Source organism: Lathamus discolor, chromosome 4, assembly GCF_037157495.1.
Source record: "Lathamus discolor isolate bLatDis1 chromosome 4, bLatDis1.hap1, whole genome shotgun sequence".
In the NCBI taxonomy this organism is placed as follows: Eukaryota; Metazoa; Chordata; class Aves; order Psittaciformes; family Psittacidae; genus Lathamus; species Lathamus discolor.
In genome coordinates, this window is record NC_088887.1 from 126867829 (window position 1) to 126883732 (window position 15904).

The window sequence follows — 15904 nt, forward strand, 5'->3', positions numbered from 1 at the left end:
TGGCGATGCTGGGGAGGCCAGGCTGCATTCCTCCCTCCTGCTTCTGCAACTGCTCATGCTGGAAACCTTCCACCAGCTTCTTCATAGGGTGTTTTCCTTGTGTCCTTGAGCAGTTCCCAGTTCTTGGTGGATTTTATCAAGCCAAATGTCCAGGGAGGCAGTCCCAAGGGCAGCAGCAATGAGTAACGTGCCTGCAGCCAACTTCAGTTACTTCTGAACATTTAAGGCTTGTCTCAGACCTTACCTCCATGCCTAAAAAGGTGTATTTCTTCCCTCCAGGGTAATAAAAGCATTTTTGACTAACCCTAGGGAAACATGCAGTGGCAAAGACAAGCCACATCAACGGTTTCATTGCTTACATAGGTTCAGCAAGTCAGAAGAGATGTTAAATAATGGAACCATGAAGCCGTGCTGGTTTAGCCAATGTGGTCCAACACCAGGCACAGGCAGTGGTGCTTACAGCATCATCATGCACCAACTTAATTTTACAGAGGGGTCAACTGCTGCATTGAATGAATGGTCCAAGAATGAGACCTAGGCTGCACCCCAGAGCGTGAGCAGCAGCTCAGGGAGGGGATTCTGCCCCTCTGCTGTGCTCTGGGGAGACCCCCCACTACAGTCCTGATCCAGTTCTGGGGCAGCAGCATAAGAGGGACATGGAGCTGCTGGAGCAAGGCCAGAGGAGGCCACGGAGCCAGGCTGAGAGAGCTGGGCTGGGGCAGCCTGGAAAAGAGAAGGCTCCTGAAGGGGAGACCTCAGAGCAGCTCCAGTGCCTAAAGGGGCTGCAGGAAAGCTGGAGAGGGGTTTGGGACAAGGGCCTGTAGGGCCAGGCCAAGGGGAATGGCTTGAACCTGCCCGAGGGGAGACTGAGATGAGCTCTTAGGCAGAAGCTCTTCCCTGTGAGGGTGCTGAGGCGCTGGCACAGGGTGCCCAGAGAAGCTGTGGCTGCCCCATCCCTGGCAGTGCTCAAGGCCAGGTTGGACACAGGGGCTTGGAGCAAGCTGCTCCAGTGGAAGGGGTCCCTGCCTGTGGCAGGGGTTGGGGCTGGAGGAGTCTTAAGTGCCCTTCAATCCAAACCAGTCTGTGACTCTGTAACTGTAGATCTATGTTTACAACACCCCATCATGGTTTCTGGGGTAGGGCAATGCTGCACAGTGCCTGCCCCCAGCCAAGGATGCTTCCATCAGCACAGAAGGACCACAAATGGAACCAGACTGATCCTCACACTGGGACGCAGCTGGGGAGGAAGGCAAGATGATCAGAGCACCACACACATTCCTCTCTGCTCTAATTCTGGATGGTCAGGTCCAGGACAAGGCAGCTCATCTGTTCCAATGTGTGCTACAGCTGAGGACAAGAACAAAATGGGTAAGAAGATGGAACAAAAAAGCTTTTACTTGATTTTGACCAAAACTCCAGCTTATTCTTCCTCTTGAGTGATCAGGGGGTCAAAAGGAATGGTTTCTGAATGACACTGACTTTGAAGGGCTGTTGGGAAGCCTGGCACTGAGATGCTCCTTCTGAGCATGGTGATAACACGCAAACAGTCACAGCAGCAGGATCAAACCCAGCATCCAGCTCCTTTGTGCTGGCAGGCAAGAGTTTCATCCCATTGTGTTCAATCTTGGAAAAAACAACTGATTTCTGCACTATTTGAGAAGACAAAAGAGTTTCTGATTACTTAACGTTGGTTCTCTTTACAAGAGGCATTCAACTCGTAGCTTCAACCCCCCAAATGACTCCATCCTTTCAACGTTACACAGAAATGTTTTACACACTGTGTGTACATTACACACTGTCACCATTAATCCTCACTCCTGACCAGCAGATTTTATACTGGCAAAAGCTTCAGGAACATCCATCTGGTGAATTCAGCAACACGGGATGAATAACTAAGTTGAACTCGATTCAGAAACCCTTTGGTTCCCTGTCTGCTGTTCAGAGGCTCCTGGGCTTTGCCAAACCAATGCCACGGGGCAAGTCAAAGCTCTGCCACCTGCAGCAGTGAATCCTCATCACCCCCAGCTCCATGGAATCTTACAGTAGACTTTGCAGCTTCCTTGTCCCCTTTATTCCAGACAGGGATAATCAAAACCTTGAGGTCTTCACTGCCTTTGCCTTTTAAATTCCAGCAGTTGATGTTTATGCTTGAAGATGAGATCTTGAGGTTTTCAAAGCACAAAACAAGGAGTCGGAAGTTTTCTGTCTATGGAGAGGTTTGGAAACAGTCTTCCAACAAGTTTCTCTAGCTGTTTCAAAAGAACATTAGATTACACGAACATGTGGCAGTGGCCCACTGGGGCATGTTTGGAAACAAGCATAATTCAGCCATAAATCATAAGTGGAAGAATCAATAAGGTAGAAGCTGCAGGAAGACTCTGAGCTGTAGGAGAACACACAGTGAGGCCAGAACCCTTCCCCTGCCCTGCTGTGGGCATCTGTGGTGCAGCAAACAGGAGATGAGACCTAAGCCAAGCTAGGACCGATCTACTGAAAACATAAACGCAACCCTCCAAAAAGTTTTGGTTTTTCATCCCAAAACAGCTCCCATAATGTAACAGGCTCCAGACCACTTCTCATGCAGAGACAAATGGGACGAAAATAGACTGAATCGAGTTTTGAGCCTGGAGTTCCAGCTGAAGCAGAAGATGACACTAAAAAAATGTTAATGTGGTAGATAGCTATCAACATGCTGTCATTTCTCCCCCACGTGCTTCACCCTAAATAGACTAGTACCAATGACTGCAATGATCTCCCCAAGACAAGTCTTCCCAACAGATTTTCACAGAATCATGGAACAGGTCGGGTTGGAATGGACCTTAAAGCTCCATTCCCAACCCCGTGCCATGCGCAGGGGCACCTTCCACTGGAGCAGCTTGCTCCAAGCCCCTGTGTCCAACCTGGCCTTGAACACTGCCAGGGATGGGGCAGCCACAGCTTCTCTGGGCACCCTGTGCCAGCGCCTCAGCACCCTCACAGGGAAGAGCTTCTGCCTAAGAGCTCAGCTCAGTCTCCCCTCGGGCAGGTTCAAGCCATTCCCCTTGGCCTGGCCCTACAGGCCCTTGTCCCAAGCCCCTCTCCAGGTTCCCTGCAGCCCCTTTAGGCACTGGAGCTGCTCTCAGGTCTCCCCTTCAGGAGCCTTCTCTTGTCCAGGCTGCCCCAGCCCAGCTCTCTCAGCCTGGCTCCAGAGCAGAGCTGCTCCAGCCCTCGCAGCAGCTCCATGGCCTCCTCCGGCCTCGCTCCAGCAGCTCCACGTCCCTCTTGTGCTGCTGCCCCAGCGCTGGATCAGGACTGCAGGGGGGGTCTCCGCAGAGCGCAGCAGAGGGGGAGAATTATCTCATTTTGCTTGATTTACGTTCCAAATGGAGCAACCCAGCTCCCCAGCACTGAGGCTGGGCACAGAAATCATCGCTTTCCCTGCACCTCTTGCTCCACCTCTTCATTTTCAAAAGTTTGCCTTGGAGAGCTGATAAAAGGCACAAAAAGCCACCAGAAAGTGGATGCATTAAAAGCAAGACAGAGAACAAAGAAATCCACCAGTTAATGGGAAGGGGCAGAGAAACAATTGCACAGCAAAAGCCTGAGTGTTCACAAGAGGGACGTGTCAGTGTTTACCAAAAATTACCTGTGATCAGGTTCTTTGAGAACAAGAGGCAAATCAAGATGGCTCAAAACCGGAAAAGGGAAGGTACTCTGGAAGAACCTCTTGAATCCTGCTTCTAATCCATAGGACTGATCTGTCCTGCCTGGTTTCTATGGACAGCTAACAGTGAACACAGGCCTGTGGGTTTCACAAGATGCACATACGTTAAACAGGTTTTATGATAGGATTTATCTGTGAGTCCTACAGAGGTATAAATAGATAAAAGGCCGTTAAAGCCAGCAGGAATGTACCAAGTTCATGAATACAATAGATTGTAAATGGAAAGACCTCTCCAGGAATGTGTCCAAGAACTGGCTGATGCCTCTGTCCGGTGCCTGAGCACCAATCGCAGCAAAGATGGGAGTTGTTTGAGCCATATTGGGTCTAAATCCACAAGATGTGTGCTCCCATGGCTAGTAACTCCTGGGAAGAGGCTTTGAATAAAGGAACATGGAAGATGGGGATGCTGTCGGGGGTGCAAGAGGGTGACACAGAAGAGGTGGCTTCAGAAAGCTGGTGAAACTCCCCCTTGGTAAGTTGTGAACTGTTCGTGGTCATCTTTGAAGCTTCCTGGAGCAAAGGAGTTTTCCTTAAGGTCATGGAGAAGTAGAGGAATGAGAGGGAAGCAGCTTCTTGAAACAGCAGGCTTAGTTTCAATATGTGCATGGGTACTACAACCAGTGTTAGTCCGTTAGCAAGTACCTAGATGGTAACAGGCAAAGCACAAACACCAACTCTGTAAGAACAACTCAAATTCAATCCAATCTCTTTGATGGGGAAATTAGGGGATGGGGGAGAAACAAGTAACAATGTGAGTTCATCTCTTGGGGGTTTGAAGGTGTTTTACCTGCTGTAGAGACCAAGATATCCATATTAGAGAAAGATAAGGCCTAGCAGGATGTGCTGTGTTAGGGGTCACACATATACCTGCAAGTAGCTCATGCAGAAACTGCTCTGCACTGCCCAAAACCTGCTCTGGAGAGAAATGTGTAAGGAAATAAAGCAAGAAAATATGAGAGTAGGAAGAGTGTAGGAACCACTCTAAAGGAATCACTGCCAAGGCCAGGCTGGATGGGGTCCAAGGCCAGGCTGGATGGGGCTTGGAGCAAGCTGCTCTAGTGGAAGGTGTCCCTGCCCACGGCAGGGGGTTGGAACTGGATGAGCTTTAAGATCCCTTCATCCCAAACCAGTCTGGGATTCTGTGAACTCAAAATCCTGCCCTTCTGCCTGTGTGGAGAAGGAGAAGTGCTGGCTGGGCAGGCAGAGTGTGGTACGAAGGCACTGGAGGGAAGAAGCTCAGAGTCCCAGATGGAGAGGCTGTAAGGAGCAATAGCTCTTAACCCCATGAGGACAGGTTATGAGATTCTGCTCGATTTGGTTTAGTGCCAACACCTTTGGGCCCATGGAGACCACTTGAGCTCAGGTACAGCACTGCACAACCACAGAAGCTGGAAGGTTCTCCTGGAGCTGCTAGAGCCACACATGCAGCTCTGCAGAGCTGTCAGCTTGGGACAGCAGGGCTGGTCCTAGATGGAGCTGAAAGTCCAGCAGATGCAGGCTCATTACATGAGGTTTCCTTGCATGCTGATTCCCACCTCACTCTGTAGCTCCCGTATCATAGAACCATAGAATAGTTAGGGTTGGAAAGGACCGGATATATCCCTGTTTTCCAGGATAACCCCCTCTTCAGCATCCTGAATAACAGTAAGCAAAAAATACTGTGTCTTTTCCATTTGGAAACACATAAAAGAACCAATTCCTGGAAGCAGTGAGAAACAAATTGCTAGTTTAGGTATAACCACCATTCAAATGGATGCACAACTAGCTGGAGAATGACCTTCCAAGAGTTTATGATCCAGTGCCATGCCAGGACAGCCTCTCAGAGAGGCCACTGGGGCTAGTTCTGGGTCTGGGCCTAATCTCTCTCTTCATTAAGGGCTTGAATGGTAGAGGAGAAATACTTTTAAGTATTGTGGATGAGTGGAGAGAGGATGGAAAGGGAGAAGATGGAGGTAAAAGGACTCTGATAGTCTTATGGCATGGCTCCTGAAGAAGCATCCCTACCTTATTTCCTTCCCATCAAACAGCTCTACACCACCAAGGCTGCAGCAAGGAACTAAAAGAGAGGCAGCGATGGCTTCAATCAGGAAGTAAATCCCTGCTTTTCATACAGCAGGGAAAGGCTTCGTTGGGATTGCTGCTTCTAACCCCACAGCACTGTGATCTGGAGGCAAAGAGAATTGGTGACAGGGCAACAGGAATGAGAGGAAACAAAGGAATCCCCAGGAAATGCTCAGTAACTGGGACTGGTCTGGGCCAGTGGGGAAAGAGGGAAACCACAGCCAAAAAAAGCCTCGGAGGAAGGAGGGGGAAGTTGTGTTAAACTCCATCCCTCCCACAACAGCATCAATTATTAACTGTGCATCATGACCAGGCAACAGACACAAAAGGAATCAGCTGCCTTTTAACAGAGGATATTCTGATATTAAGCAAAATTTTCCAAGGATTCAGAGGCCGGAACAAAGGCGGATGTGAGATCCCCTTCTGCTGTCTGTATGAATGGATTTGGATGTCTATGAGGAATGGTTGAGGTCCGCTTGATCCCAACTTAGTGTAAGGGAACAGATGCCCTGGTCCTTTCCAAAACACCTGGGGGTCTATCCATAGACCAGTTTTATTCCCTCCCTCCCGGAGCACTTTCCTATTAGGAATTTAAATTTCTTGATCAACTTAACAAGCCTTTTCCTTGGAAAACTGGATTTGTTTCTTATCTTATAGAGGAAATGCTTGTCCTACAGGAATCTTCCAACCTCCCTGAAGTCATCTATAATCTGCGATGGCAATGGCAAGATTGATAGGCAGAAATCGATCAGTGTGGTGAGGATTTGATACTGAAGGTAGGCTTTGTGCCTGCTGAGAAGATACAGACCTCATCTGCTTGTCCTTTTGCTCAAGATCCTCTTCTTTAGCCCTGATTCACACGGAATTCCATCTTCCTTGGGAGAAATGTGCATGTATTCATTCCCTTCCAAATCAGGCTGAGCGCCTCGCTGTGAACATATTCTGTTCCTTCTTCTTGGCTAGCTGGTCTCCACGCCTCCATCTGCTGCACTCATCTGCCTTCCAAGACATCCACCAGGCAACTCTTTGAATATCAGAAACCTTTCTTAAGCAAAGCGATACATCTTGAACTCAAGATCTGGTTTTACACCAGCACATAAGGTGCCTTTCCACGTGCTATATGGTATAGAGATGCCCATGGAGCAAGCAGAGAGGACATGGGAACTATGGGCCACCTACTCCCTTACAGAGGAGCAGTGGTGCCCAGTGACAGGACAAGACGAAACAGGCACAAATTGAAATACAAGGAGTTCCATTTAGCAGCAGAAACCACTTTTTAACTGTCAGGGTGGTCAAACACCAGTACAGGTTGCCCAAGGAAGAGACAGAGTCTCCAACCTTGATTTGAGACAATCAAAACCCAGCTGGACACAGTCCTGGGTAACCTGCTCCTGGTGACCCTGCTTTGAGCAGAGGCTGGGTCAACAGAGGTCCCTGCCAACCTCAGCCATGGTGAGATTCAGTAACATCACGATCTGATAATATCAATCCCTAACAACAAGTTAAACCACATCCACTGCTCACTCTCTACATGTAGTAGGTCCTACCATTTGTAACACATCAACTACCTTTGATTTCCACACTATTGGCCCAACTTACATCATAAGCGACCAGTTACCTTTACAGCTTTTAGCCCGACACAGACACCTGATGCCACCTAAGAACAAGGTTGAGCTCAGGCTAGAAATGCACCAGAACTGCTGTTGGAGCTTCTTTTATCTCACTTCATTAGCTATTAACTCAATGGCTCCACAGCTTGAAGCGTAATTTTATGCTGGCAAGGTCTACGGCGTGAAACGTGGAGCACACGAGTAGGGGTTACTCCAGGCCAATTTAGAGCCCATGATACTCAAGGTGTACAAGGTGACACAAGGGGCGATGGGTTCAAACTGAAACAGGGGAAGTTTAGATTGGATCTAAGGCAGAAGTTCTTTACTGTGAGGGTGCTGAGGCACTGGAATGGGTTGCCCAGGGAGGTTGTGAATGCTCCATCCCTGGCAGTGCTCAAGGCCAGGTTGGACAGAGCCTTGTGTGCCGTGGTTTAGTGTGAGGTGTCCCTGCCCATGGCAGGGGGTTGGAACTGGATGATCTTAAGGTCCTCTCCAAACCAAACCATTCTATGGTTCTATGACTCTATGATCCTCAGCACTAAGACCCTCCACGATGCTCTCCAAGACATCCCATAGCAGGCAGAAAACGACAATCAACACAAGGACCATGTGCCTTGCTGCATAGAATCCCAGCCTGGTTTGGGTTTGAAGGGACCTTAAAGCTCCTCCAGCTCCAACCCCTGCCACAGGCAGGGACCCCTTCCACTGGAGCAGCTTGCTCCAAGCCCCTGTGTCCAACCTGGCCTTGAGCACTGCCAGGGATGGGGCAGCCACAGCTTCTCTGGGCACCCTGGGCCAGCGCCTCAGCACCCTAAGATGTGCAAAATGTCCCATGTCAGGGAATCCATTCAAGCAGAGAATTAAAGCTATTCCCTCGTAACAACCAAGGCACTGCACAAGCCTCCCCATGGCACAGCTGGATAGACCCTCCCTGAGAGGTCGGACCAAGCTGGGAATCCTTAAGCATGACCGACATTTTAGTGTGAGGTGTCCCTGCCCACGGCAGGGGGGTTGGAACTGGATGATCTTGAGGTCCTTTCCAACCCAAACCATTCTATGGTTCTATGACCGACACCACTGCCCCGGAGCAGAGACGCACTCAGGGAGTTTCTGTGGTCCCTCCTCTGGCTGGGCCAGGAAGGAGGAACCGCTCCCAAGGAGGAACTAAATACTCCCAAAGAGGAACTGCTCCCAAGCAGGAGCTGCTCCCAGCCTCCGGGCTCAGCCCCATCCATTCATTGATGCAGCAAACCCTCCTCCGGAAAAAGCTTCCCAGTTCCCTTCCAGGTGAACGGGCTTAGCCCAAACCACCCCTTTAAGCCCTTGAGGCTCATCCTGCTCATTTTGCCCGCAGGAAATTAGAGGGTGCAGACACAAGCATGACCAAGGAGACCGGTAACGCGGTGGAAAGCGCCCCGTTAGGGCACGGCAAAAGGGTGTTTATCCATAGCTGAAAGCCTCGGCTGCTCCACAGGGCTCCCAGCAGCGCTGCTACCGTGAAGCACTCACGCAGGCACCTCTCCAACCAACAGGCACGGGCAGACGCTCCCGGCGTGCCGGGAGTTTTGACAGCAGCAAGGTGGGAATCTTCCGCAGCGCCTTGGCTCCCATCGGGAAGGAGCAGCGCCTCGGGCTGAAAGGAGGGAGTTATTCCCAAGGAAACACAAGGAGCGGAGGAGGAAACGCGTGACAGAAAGCCCTGAACTCAGAAGCGATGGGATCGCTATGTCAACAAGGGACCGGGACTCCCCAGGGCGCAGGAGCCTTCCTCGGACACAAACCCAGCCCAACTGCAGCCCTTCCCAACGGGCAGCACCCTCGCAAGCACTCACTTTCTGGTCCCTGTTGTTCCACAAATAACCATCAGTTGGCCGTTTCTGGGTTCAAGCAGCCGCTTGGAGGGACCGAACCATCCCCACGGGTGAGCACGGGGTTACGACGCTGCCAGCACCCTGCTCCCATCCAGTCTTCACACCTCCCGGCCCACCACGGTGCTCTCTGAAGGGGGTCACCATCCTGCCCCCATCGCTGCCGCGGTGCAGAGCATTTCGGGCGCATGGAGGCGTCGATGTGGGGCACGGTGAAGAGGGCAAACACGGCCCGCACAGCCCAGGCTGCCCCTCAGGGCCCATCTCCCCCATCGCACAGGAGGGCGGCCCCAAACACCCCCCCCCCCCATATTCCCCACCGCAGGACGGGGCTGAGCCCCACAAACTCACTGCGCCCCCCGCCAGGCAGCTCCCGCCCCGTCGGGGCTGAAGCCCGCACCTTGGTCCTGCCGCTGCTCCCCGCCTCCTCCTCCTCCTCCGGCAGCCGTCGTGGCAGCGGGCTCGGCGCGGGCCCATGCGGAGAGGCGGCTGCGGCAGAGCGGGCAGCACAGGCCCGGGCCCTGCAGGCAGCGCTGGAAGCAAGCGAGGCACAACGAGTGGCGGCAGGGCGGCGTCACCGCCTCCACCAGCGCCTGCCGGCACACCGGGCACTCGGGCACCGCCAGCAGCACCTCCTCCTTCTTCTTCTCCTCCTCCTCCTCCTCTTCCCCCGGCACCAGCCCAGGCTGGGCCCGCCGCCGCCGGCCCCGCCGCGCCGCTACCGCGGCCCGTCCGCCGGGCGCCGCCGCCGCCGCCATCTTCTCACTCTTGGAAGGGACAGACCGCTAAGGGGAGAGGCCCCGCCTACTGCGCATAATTCATGAGGGGACGCGCCCCCTGGTTTATATTAATGAGAGCGGCATGGGCAGCGCGGCCCCTGCTGCGCGGTGACCACGCCCATCTAGTTAATATTCATGAGATCAGTATATAAGGAGGACCCGCCTCTTCCCTCCCGCAGTAGCGGGTGGTTCTGGGCTTTGGCCGGGGTTGGTGTTTACCGCAGGGCGCTGCTCGCGGTGTGGGTTGAAGGGACCTTAAAGCTCATTCAGATCCAACCCCTGCCCCGGGCAGGGACCCCTTCCACTGGAGCAGCTTGCTCCAAGCCCCTGTGTCCAACATGGCCTTGAGCACTGCCAGGGATGGGGCAGCCACAGCTTCTCTGGGCACCCTGTGTCAGCAGGGTCAGTTCACCCCATGTTGTCTCTGCTGCCCCATCCTCCTCAGGTGAGGATCCTCGCACTCTTCCTCTGCTCTGCCATGGGGTTCCCTCCATGGGCTTCCCCAACGTGAGTCTTTCCTGTGGCTGCAGCTCTTTGTGACCTGCTCCAGTGCCGGTCCTTTCCATGGGGTGCATCCATCAGGAGCCGTGGCTCCACCATGGGGTCAGTGGACCTGCAAGTCCTGCAGCAAACCTGCTCCAGTGCGGGCTCCTCTGTCCAAGGGGCCACAGGAGCCTGCTCCAGCACAGGCTTCCCATGGGATCACAGCCTCCTTTAGGCATTCCCTCGCACCAGGGTCCCTTGGGGACCCCATTCCCAGGGTGGGGGGGAAGGAAAACCCCCTTTTTCCCAAGGAAAACACGTGCCTTTGGATGCCACAGCTCCTCTCCTCATCCCTTCCCTCCTGGAAGAGTGGCCCTCTGCAAACCCTGCCTGGAGGAGGAAGGGGAAAAGGGCAGGCAGCACAAAACAGATCCCAGGGATGTGCTCCTGAGGCTGCCGGTGGCTCCGCGGGGATCACTGGGGTTCACTGTGCACTGAGCTCACCACCGCCAGCATCCCGTGCCTCACTGGCTCATCTCCAAAGCCTGGCTCTTTGCTGCCTCCTTTTCCCTGCTGTGGATGCGCAGCCCCTCTACACCAGCTCCGTTTTGCATCCTCTTTCCACACCCTCCCTTTCCTACCCCCAAAAGAGGATGCTTAAATGGGATTTTCCATCCCTTCCTCCAAGGCTCCTCCATGCGAAGCGGCACCTCTTGGGAGGGAAGGACTCCAAAGCCTTTCCCTCTCAGTACAAGCTATTCCTTAAACCCTGGGTGCGTTCCGCAAGCTCTGCTCCTTGTTTGCTAATTGCTCAATGCTGCGGGCCAAGGAGGCTTCCCTCAGGAATGACTGCGCCTTGTGGGAAGCCTTGGAGGGGTTCAATGCGGTTAATGACAAATAACCAACTTTGCATCTCTAAAGCTTCCAACGCTGACAGCAGCGAGGTCTCTGCAGCTGCAAGGGCTCGCACAGCACCGGAGGTGGAAGTGCAGCTCCTGAAGATATTTAGCCTGGGTTCTTAGCATGGGCTAAGGAGGACTTGTGGGTCTAATGGCTTCTTAACCGGGCTGATGGACAGAAACAGCTCGGGGGCAGCAGCACAAGAGGGACGTGGAGCTGCTGGAGCGAGGCCAGAGGAGGCCACGGAGCTGCTGCGAGGGCTGGAGCAGCTCTGCTCTGGAGCCAGGCTGAGAGAGCTGGGCTGGGGCAGCCTGGACAAGAGAAGGCTCCTGAAGGGGAGACCTGAGAGCAGCTCCAGTGCCTAAAGGGGCTGCAGGGAACCTGGAGAGGGGCTTGGGACAAGGGCCTGTAGGGCCAGGCCAAGGGGAATGGCTTGAACCTGCCCGAGGGGAGACTGAGCTGAGCTCTTAGGCAGAAGCTCTTCCCTGTGAGGGTGCTGAGGCGCTGGCACAGGGTGCCCAGAGAAGCTGTGGCTGCCCCATCCCTGGCAGTGCTCAAGGCCAGGTTGGACACAGGGGCTTGGAGCAAGCTGCTCCAGTGGAAGGGGTCCCTGCCCGTGGCAGGGGTTGGAGCTGGATGAGCTTTAAGCTCCCTTCCAACCCAACCCATTCCATGATTCCATGTTTCCATTACAAACCTCTATAGCAAGTAAAGGAAGAAACCTCAAATGCTAGCCCTGCTCAAAGGACAGGTTTCTTCTCACAGTGCTGCCCCAGGCATGGTCCTGCTTTGATACCTCCCATTGCCCCTCTGCTCCCCATGCTCTCCATCAGCAGCTCCCCCAGGATGCTGTCTTCTACAGGTTCATGGCATCCAAGAGCTTCTTCCTTAGCCCTCAGCTTGGCCAGGGTGACTTCATGTCTCATTCATTTCTCCTGGGAGCTCCAATGGTGCATCAAGGCTGTGGCTGGCTTTACCCAAAGTCAAGCACTGCTCTTCCTTCCTGTGCATTGCCTGGCACACGGGTTTTAGTAGTGCTTGGGCTGGATGTCACCCTGATGGCCCTTGTACCCGGGCTTTGGCACTGCAGGTTTCTACATTCGAGAGCTTGAATCGCCTCAAAGAACCCATTTTGGGGGCATTTTTAAGGCAGCCTCAGGTTCAGAATCTCCCTCCGGAGGAACCTGGTGCTTTCTGTGGCCATGCAGGGCATTCCTGACTGCTTGGCCCCATCACACACTCACCAGACCTCCTCTAAAGCGGGGTCCGTGGCCACAGCGGCAGCCCTGGATTAGCTGTGTGCAGGGAGGGGGAACCAGAGAACATCAGTGGAGGCAGAGCCTCTGCACTGGTTGCTATGGAAATCTCTTGTGCTTCTCTTCTGCTTCCCATCTCTTCACTGGGGCACTAAACCCATCTGTCTTTGCACTGCATTCCAGTGCCAGGCCCCTCTCTGATGAAGGATCTCAGCCACCACCCTCACATCGGGGTGGCTGCAGAGACAGAGGTGAAGCCTCTATCCCTATATCCAGAGGGTAGGTTTAGGCTGGATATAAGGAGAGCTTTGGGCCTCCTTGAAAGAGCTGTGGTTGGAGAGAGGAAGGGGAGATCCATGCCCAAGAAACAGCCTCTAAATGGGTGCCAGGCACTATCTAGGGGTTATCACCTACTTGCTGTCTCACCCACACTTCCATCTTCAGTTTAGCTGTTGAATGGATAGGAGGATGTCAGTGCATTGATCGGCACCATTGTGGGGATCCACAAAGTGACAGTTGATGGAAGAGCTGATTTCCAGGGAACAAACAATTGTAGTGACTTTAAAGTGTGTTGCAGTGACTATTGAGATGAATGATGATGTGAAGGAGGCAGTGATTTGGTGCTGGGACTGCACTTGGTCCTTCAGCTCAGGTGTGTGTCCTGTAGATGCTGCTGCTAAACAGTCAGATGGGGCACATCATAGAATCACAGAATGGTTTGGGTTGGAAAGGACCTTGAGATCATCCAGTTCCAACCCCCTGCCATGGGCAGGGACACCTCACACTAAACCATCCCACCCAAGGCTTCATCCAACCTGGCCTTGAACACTGCCAGGGATGCAGCACTCACAACCTTCCTGGGCAACCCATTCCAGTGCCTCAGCACCCTCACAGTAAAGAACTTCTGCCTTAGATCCAATCTAAACTTCCCCTGTTTCAGTTTGAACCCATCACCCCTTGTCCTGTCACTACAGTCCCTATGGACACCCTGGCACCCCCAAACTGCCTGCTCCCTGGGATCAGCCTGACCTGGGAGATGGGGCCTGGAGAGCCCTCCGGGTGGGGCAGAGAACATGGGAAGAGGGGACAGTTGCCCACCAGAACCACTCGTGGGACAAGACACGGTGCAGAGCTTCAGCTCTCTGCAGGGGTCCTTGCCACAGGGGGTTTAGAAAGGGATCTCTGGCAGATATTGTCCCAAATAGCTCCTGAGCATCCAGCCCCCCTGGACAGAACTTGGTTTCTGTGGCTCCAGTTCGTCTTCTGGCCCAAAGCCCTGCAAGGGCCTGTAGGGCCAGGCCAAGGGGAACGGCTTGAACCTGCCCGAGGGGAGACTGAGATGAGCTCTTAGGCAGAAGCTCTTCCCTGTGAGGGTGCTGAGGCGCTGGCACAGGGTGCCCAGAGAAGCTGTGGCTGCCCCATCCCTGGCAGTGCTCAAGGCCAGGTTGGACACAGGGGCTTGGAGCAAGCTGCTCCAGTGGAAGGGGTCCCTGCCCGGGGCAGGGGTTGGGGCTGGAGGAGCTTTAAGGTCCCTTCAGCCCAAATCCATTCCACGATTCCACAGTTCAGGACGTGCGGAGCCCAGCGCCGGCCTGCAGAGGGTACCCTAAGCCTGCGCAAGGCTCCAGCCTCGCATCCCTCCGCCCCAGGCCGGATGCTCTGCCTTGCGCAGCCTGCAGGGATCGTGCCCCTGCTCCTCACCTCCCCCGAGGAGCCGGCAGGGTTCTGGCAGCAGCGTTTCTCTCTGTGGTCCTGCCAGCGATGGGACGAGCTCTGGTACCAGACACTTGCATGGATGCAGGTGGGGATGGGCTGCAGAGGAGACAGGAGATACGGACAGGGAATGGTGCTGTGCTCCCCCGTTCTCCTCTCTGGCCTCCCCCTTTCCTTTGCCCAGCCTCTCTTCACCCCTATCTCTTATCTGGTTGCTGATCTCCATCCCTGGAGGGGGATCTCTTCCTCGCTATTCTCTGTTGCTGGTTTGCCCTGATTAAAGGCAATAGATAACATACATTAACCACGTTGTTGCTCTTAGAATCACAGAATCAGCCAGGTTGGAAAAGCCCTTCAAGCTCATCCAGGCCAACCGTTCCCAGCACTGCCAAGGCCACCCCTGCCCCATGGCACTGAGGCCTCGTCTCCACGGGCTGTGAACCCTCGCAGGGCCGATGCCTGCAGCCCTGCCCTGGGCAGCCTGTTCCAATGCCTGAGCACCATCTGGGGCAGGAATTGTCCCTCAGCTCCATCTAAACCTGCCCTGGGGCAGCTCTTGTGCTTGGCATCACCCTCAGATGTTAAAAGCACCGTTTGCCCATCCCAGGCTGGGCTGCGTGGTTCCATTGGTAAATGATCTTTTTAAGCTTTATCAGCCATTGTCTGCCTTCAATCCCCAAAGATGCAGCTTTAGAGCTCTTGAAAGTCCTCCGGCACCCAGATTCATGCAAACCCAACCACTGCCTGCAGGGGTTAGGGCTGGATGGGGATCAGACCTCAGACGCTGACACTTGCTCCCACAGGGATCTTATTGTAGCTCCACAAAGCCCTTGGGAGCACCCTTTGCATTCAAGGTGCTGTAGTAAATTGTGTTGCCCCCCAGGTCCTGCTGTAGGGTGATGGGTGTAAAGGCTGCTCCTCCTTTTCCTGGAGCAGGAGTCAGGAGAGGTTGGGTGATGTCCCCAGGAGATGCAGAGTGATGTCCTCAGGAGATGCAGAGTGATGTCCTCAGGAGATGCAGAGTGATGTCCTCAGGAGATGCAGAGTGATGTCCTCAGGAGATGTAGTGTGATGTCCCCAGGAGAGTTTGGATGGTGTCCTCAGGAGAGGTTGGGTGATGTCCCCAGGAGAGGTTGGGTGATGTCCTCTGCAGGCAGCCTCCGTACCTCAAGGTGTGAGATGCAGTAAAACTCCTGAGTGAGGCTGAATTTTACGTGCTCCATTGGGCAGAGCAACCTCCGGGCCTGCTCCATGGTGAATTCTCTGCTTGGACGTCCCCCAAACACAAGTGCCTTCAGGAGGAGCTCTCCTTGGCTTGAATCACCCATCAGGATGGGAGCAGGGATGCTGGGTACAGTGGTGTCTGTGCTAGAACTGCAGCCAGAGGCAGCTCCCTGAGCTGCTGCACCATGAGGAGGTGCTGATGCTTGCAGGTAAGGGGTCTCCTTGCAGCTCCAGGAGGTGTTCACTGCTCACTTCTAGCTTGGAGACCCATCTCCTGCCATGGCTGAACCAAAGTCAGGCCCTGCAT

General features: G+C 53.9%; 1 protein-coding gene across 1 annotated transcript in view; it reads right to left on the bottom strand.

The window, feature by feature from the left end:
- Positions 1–15904, bottom strand: part of RNF169 (ring finger protein 169) — a 36251-nt gene that overhangs the window by 17730 nt on the left and 2617 nt on the right. Inside the window, exons 2-4 of the mRNA XM_065677169.1 lie at positions 14362–14472; positions 12649–12699; positions 9643–10009 (exon numbers count right to left, since the gene is read on the bottom strand). Coding sequence (XP_065533241.1) covers positions 9643–10009; positions 12649–12699; positions 14362–14472 — 529 coding nt within the window. The remainder of the gene's footprint in view (positions 1–9642; positions 10010–12648; positions 12700–14361; positions 14473–15904) is intronic.